The sequence below is a fragment of the Erinaceus europaeus genome, chromosome 17 (assembly GCF_950295315.1).
Source record: "Erinaceus europaeus chromosome 17, mEriEur2.1, whole genome shotgun sequence".
Taxonomy (NCBI): Eukaryota; Metazoa; Chordata; class Mammalia; order Eulipotyphla; family Erinaceidae; genus Erinaceus; species Erinaceus europaeus.
In genome coordinates this window covers 3,493,315-3,498,341 of record NC_080178.1, presented here as the reverse complement: position 1 = coordinate 3,498,341, position 5,027 = coordinate 3,493,315, and the positions used below count along the sequence as shown (strand labels likewise).

The following is a 5,027-nucleotide window of genomic DNA, read 5'->3' as shown; positions in this document are numbered from 1 at the left end:
ACAATCTCTTTCTTTTTATTGCCTTCAGGGTTATCACTGGGCTTGGTGCCAACACTATGAATCTATTGCTCTCGGCAGCTATTTTTTCCTTTTTTATTATTTTTATTTTCCCTCTTTTTTTTTGTTGCCCTTGTTTTTTATTGTTGTAGTTATCCTTGCTATTGATGCCATCGTTGTTAGGACAGAGAAGCCTGGGAAGCGACTCCCCTGCAGGTGGGGAGCCGGGGGCTTGAACCAGGTTCCTTATGCCAGTCCTTGTGCTTCGCGCCACGTGCACTTAACCCGCTACGCTATCACCCGGCTCCTTTTGTTCCCCCTAAATCCTCCTATTTTATCTGATAGAACAGAGAGAAACTGAGAGGGGAAGTGGAGATGGAGGGGGCACCTGCAGATTTGTTTCACTATCCCCCCCCCCCCCCGCAGGTGGGGAGCAATGGCTTGAACATGGGTCCATGTGCATGGTTATGTGCGCACTTAACCGGACCCACCACCACCCTCCTCCCCGTACTCTCTTTAGAAACTACCCCAGACACAGACCCAAGCCGGGTTTTATTAGAACATCAGGAGCAGGCACATGACAAGGTAGGCCATGGCGGGGCAGGGGGTGCAGGCTTCAAGGTAGCAGCCAGAGGCAGGTCCTACGTCCATGGCCCTGGCCCTCTCAATCTCTGCCATGGGGTGAGTGGGCAAGCTCCCCCACCCCCCACGACAAAATGACATGCTCAGGTCTGCAGGGCCTCTGTCCCCTGGACCGTGGCAGCTCCAAGGAGAGGGACTGGAAGCACGAAGTCTTCTCTCTTGAGGAGGAAGAGAAAGGGGTAGGGGGATGGAGGAGGAGGAGGAGGAGGAGGGTGGGGTGGCCTGGAAGGTTCTCCTTCTGGGTGTCTGCACCCAGCCTGTAGTCCTGGTTGGCAGAGGGGAGAAGCAGCAGCGAAAAGAGAGGCCATGGGGCTGGTCTTCCGGAAGCCCAAGTCTCCAGCGGGCAGTGGCTTGAGCTGGCCCTGAAGGGAGGGCACAAGTTCAAGGGGATCAAAGATGCAGGCGGCTCCAAATGGCCTCGTCCTCAGGGCTGGAGGGCCTGGCCTCAGCAGGGCAAGGAAGCGGAAGACGGAAGGAGGATCCATCCTCAACAGAAGGGGTCAGGGCTGGTCGCCCCCACTAAGTCAGCTCTACGTTGTTGGCACGGTCCAGCACACGGGAGCCTCGGGCACTGCCCCCCAGCTGAAAACGGCTCTCATAGAGAGTGGGACAGAGATGCCAGCGGTTGGCTCGATAGATGCCCAGGTAGGTGTAGACATCGGGCTTGTACGTGAGCAGGCACTTGACGCCCGCGGCCCGGATGGCCGCGTCTGCCTCCAGCACACCCAAGCGGTCCGTGAAGTCGTCAGTGTAAACACAGATGACCTGGCGCCCGCCCTCCTTGGCCCGAGGGCTCACCTTGGCCACCTGGAGCCGGCCTTCCACCACAGCCCGGGCGATGCCGGCCCAGGCGTGGTCCAGCTTGAAGCCAGGGGCCAGGTGCACCAGCCACTTGCCTGAGAGCACCTGGTGGGTGATGGCCAGCTGGCGCAGGGTACCTGGCGTGACGGGCCGCCCGCTGGTCTGCAGGGCCTCCCAGGCGGCCTGCAGGCCCTGCACGTCACCCGAGTTGGGGACGTAGCCCTGGCCGTAGGCGGCAATCCAGCCCACAGGCTCCGGGTTGGGTGAGTTGGGGTCCCCGTAGCGGGTGACTTGGGAGGGTGGGTACTTGGCCAGCCAGGCGTCCAGCTCAGAGGCGGGGGTGGTGCGGGCATCAAACACCAGCCAGGGGTCCATGTCAGCCGCCATGGCCTCGGCAGCCAAGTGCTCGGCAGTGAAGCCGTCTTCCCGCCCGCCCGGAGAGTCCTCTTCGTCCAGCTCCTCGCCCGGCTCCATCCTGTGGTGAGGGAAGCCAGTCAGGGCAGCTCTGGGGCAGACGCACGACGTGCAGGGCGCAAAGCAGGGGCCGGGCATGCCCCGAATCGCAAGGTCCCTGAGCAAGACTTCAGGTCCCCGGGCCTCAGTTGCCTCTTTACAAGGCTGCCTGGGTGGGTGGGGCAAGTGTTGGCTGGCGGGAGAGCGGCAGCTCACGCTCTCGCACCGCACGGCCCCGGACTTCTGCGGGAACTCCCCCAAGGTCACATGTAGAGCGGGTGACAGGGCTGCGGACTGGGAACCACGGGCCCAGCCGCCCGCGCGGGCCCGGCGCCGCAGCGACCCGACGGAGGGGAGGGTGCAGAAGGCGCCGGCGCCGGTGCGGCCCCTCGGCGGGCCCAGGGCTCAGGCCTCCCCGGTGGCCGTGACCCGACCCCCGTCCGAGGCCACTGCAGCCTGGACACTGCCGCGTCAGGCTCCGGGCCAGTGAGGCGGTGTCCGAACTCGAACCCCGCTCCTCCGAGCTTGCAGGAGTGCCAAGCTCCAGCCCAGCCGCCCCCGCCGCCCCCGCCGCCATGAGCGTCCGCCGCCACGGCTGCTCGCCCGTGGGCCCCGCGCTCCCGCCCGCCCCGCCCGTCACCTGCGGCCTTCGCTGCGCTCTGCACCGGTCCAGCCCCGGGCCCGGTTGCGCTCCTGCCGGGGCTCCGTGCCGCCACCGCCGCGCCCCGCCTCCGCCACGGCCGCCTCCGCCACGGCCGCCGCCGCCGCCGCCGCCGCCATCTTAGCGCCCCGAAGCTTCAACAACAACTTTATAGACAAACGCGGCGCGGGGCGGGGCCGCGAGTGGCCGGCGCCGTGGGGCGGGGTCTGCCGCAGAAGGGGCGGGGCTCGCGAAGGAATGGGCGGGGCCGGGCCGCCGTCCAGAGAAGGGCGTGGCCTCCGGCACAGGGGCGGGGCCTAGCGCCCGGCGGTCCCGGGGAGGGGCGTGGTCTACCGCGCGGGGGCGTGGTCATGGGGGCGGGGCCAGACGCAGGGGGCGGGGCCAACGTCCGCGCTTGAGGCCTGGGGCGGGTGGAGCGGTGGTGCGGCCTAAGCGGACGTGCACCGCCCGGAGTTGCAGAAGGGCAGGGCGGCGCTAGGACCCCGGGGAGCGGCGGGGGGCGGAGCGGGCGGCGCCAGGACCCGGGGGAACCGCGGGCGGGCGGGCGGCGAGCAGGCCCCGGGCCGGGAGGCTACGGGCGGCGGCGGCGCTGGGCCCGGCGCGGCGAGGGAGGCCCGAGATGCCGAGCAAGAAGAAGAAGTACAACGCGCGGTTCCCGCCGGTGAGCACGTGGTCGCCGCGGAGCCCCGGGCCCGGGCCGGCGGGGCCGGGGGCGGGGGCATCGCGGGGGCCGGTGAGCGGAGGCCCGCCCCTTCCGCGGCCCCCGCGCTCTCGCCCACCCACCCCGGGGACCCCCCCCCAGCCCCGGCCGCCCCTGCCCGCCCCCTCCCCGGGCCAGGCGGCGGGGTCCGAGCAGAGCTCTGCTCGTCCGCAGGCGCGGATCAAGAAGATCATGCAGACGGACGAGGAGATCGGGAAGGTGGCGGCGGCGGTGCCTGTCATCATCTGTATCCTGGCGGGGGCGGGCCGGCGGGGGCAGTCGGGGCAGGGGGCTGGGGACCCCCCACCCGCATGCTCCTTGACACCCTCAGCGCGGGCGCTCGAGCTCTTCCTGGAGTCCCTGCTGAAGAAGGCCTGCCAGGTGACCCAGTCCCGGAACGCCAAGACCATGACCACGTCGCACCTGTGAGTGGGGGGCGTGTCCCGGGGGGGGACCCCCGCACCGGGTGGCGTCCGCCTCCTGGGGAGGGGGGCTGTGTCTTCCCGCAGAGGGGGCGGCAACCGGGGCCCCCCCGCCACCTTCCCGCCCCGCCCCCCGCCCCCCAGGAAGCAGTGCATCGAGCTGGAGCAACAGTTTGACTTCCTGAAGGATCTGGTGGCCTCGGTCCCTGACATGCAGGGGGACGGAGAGGACAACCACATGGACGGCGACAGGGGTGCCCGCAGGTGAGCATCGGGGCTCACGGCTCTGCTGGGGAAGTCGGAGGTCCCCGGGGCTTGGGGGGTGGCCTGAGGGGAGGTGGTCAGGGAAATGGGGGGCCCTCTGGGCAGATGGGCCGCGTCTTCCCAAAGGGGCCGGAAGCCGGGCAGCAGTGGCCGGAAGAATGGCGGTGTGGGGAGCAAAGGCAAAGACAAGAAACAGTCAGGGACAGACTCGGAGCAGGAGGTGAGCGAGGCCTTAGAGCCCCCGACCTTGTCCTGGTCACCGGGATGGGGTCCCAGCTCAGCCCCTGGCTGCTCACTCCATGGGGTGGGGACGTACCCGTCTTTCCACCCTTGACCCACCCTGCTTTGCTCCCAGGATGAGTCTGAAGACACCGACAGCGAAGGGGAGGAGGAGATGCCCCCCGCCCCAGCCCAGCCCAGCCACCCCCCAGCCCCCTTTCAGAGGTAAGCAGCTCAGCAGAACCCCTGCCCTAGGCTGACTGGCCCTCCTGGCCTCCTCACCACTCGGTCTGTTGCTGGTGGCAGAGCTGGGGAGTGGCCTGGGCAGTGGCCTGACCTTCCTCCCCTGCTTTCTGCCCTGCAGCCCCCCGACACCTCTCATGCCCTTCAACTCGACTCTGCCACTGCTCCCAGCGCCCCCGGGCCCCTCAGCACCGGATGCAGAGGACGAAGAAGACTATGACTCCTAGCACCCTCTGCCCCCCAGGCCGCATCTCCTTTTAGCTGGTTTTAGTTGTTCTGGGGGGAAGAGATAGAGCTGTTCTTAAATTTATTAAAAAGGAAAGAAAACAGAGGAAAGGGAACACCTGTGTCTCTCCCGGCTTCTGTCCAGGGGCGTGCGGCCCCCTCGCCCTCGCTCCTGAGCAGCCGGGGCCCTGTGAGAGGAAGGTGGTCAGGGGGTGCCGGCCACATGTGGGCACCCTGGCAGGCCCCCACCTGCCCGCTGTGGGCTGGGATACTGGGTCTCGGGTCAGGCCGACAGGGTGGTGACACCGGCTGTCACCTCTGTTCCCTGAGCTTCAGTGACCATGAGGGCTGTGTGTCCTTGGAGAGCAACGGCCTGGGGAGGCTGGGCAGGCAGTGGACA

General features: G+C 67.7%; 2 protein-coding genes across 3 annotated transcripts; one reads left to right on the top strand and one right to left on the bottom strand.

The window, feature by feature from the left end:
* Positions 1-532: 532 nt before the first annotated feature.
* C17H11orf68 (chromosome 17 C11orf68 homolog) lies at positions 533-2,690 on the bottom strand. Its single transcript, XM_060175998.1, has 2 exons — positions 2,534-2,690; positions 533-1,915 (listed from the first exon to the last, which is right to left on the bottom strand). Exons 1-2 carry the CDS (start codon positions 2,671-2,673, stop codon positions 1,159-1,161), a joined length of 897 nt encoding a protein of 298 aa, XP_060031981.1. The 5' UTR covers positions 2,674-2,690; the 3' UTR covers positions 533-1,158.
* A 263-nt stretch (positions 2,691-2,953) lies between these two features.
* Positions 2,954-4,738, top strand: DRAP1 (DR1 associated protein 1). Of its 2 annotated transcripts, none has more exons than XM_060175995.1 (7): positions 2,954-3,215; positions 3,429-3,501; positions 3,586-3,679; positions 3,821-3,940; positions 4,046-4,160; positions 4,296-4,384; positions 4,524-4,738. In XM_060175995.1, exons 1-7 carry the CDS (start codon positions 3,174-3,176, stop codon positions 4,627-4,629), a joined length of 639 nt encoding a protein of 212 aa, XP_060031978.1. In that variant the 5' UTR covers positions 2,954-3,173; the 3' UTR covers positions 4,630-4,738. The 2 variants fall into 2 exon arrangements, with proteins under 2 accessions (XP_060031978.1, XP_060031980.1); XM_060175997.1 differs by having other exon boundaries at positions 2,957-3,215; positions 4,067-4,160.
* Positions 4,739-5,027: the final 289 nt, after the last annotated feature.

What these genes read in the sequence shown, in the direction of transcription:
- C17H11orf68 (XM_060175998.1), bottom strand. Translation starts at nt 2,673, where the DNA reads ATGGCGGCGGCGGCGGCGGCGGCGGCCGTGGCGGAGGCGGCCGTGGCG. An exon ending in GAGCGCAGCGAAGGCCGCAG is followed by an intron (nt 1,916 to 2,533) that starts GTGACGGGCGGG and finishes CCCTCACCACAG; the next exon opens with GATGGAGCCGGGCGAGGAGC.
- DRAP1 (XM_060175995.1), top strand. Translation starts at nt 3,174, where the DNA reads ATGCCGAGCAAGAAGAAGAAGTACAACGCGCGGTTCCCGCCG. An exon ending in ACAACGCGCGGTTCCCGCCG is followed by an intron (nt 3,216 to 3,428) that starts GTGAGCACGTGG and finishes GCTCGTCCGCAG; the next exon opens with GCGCGGATCAAGAAGATCAT. An exon ending in GGCGGTGCCTGTCATCATCT is followed by an intron (nt 3,502 to 3,585) that starts GTATCCTGGCGG and finishes TGACACCCTCAG; the next exon opens with CGCGGGCGCTCGAGCTCTTC.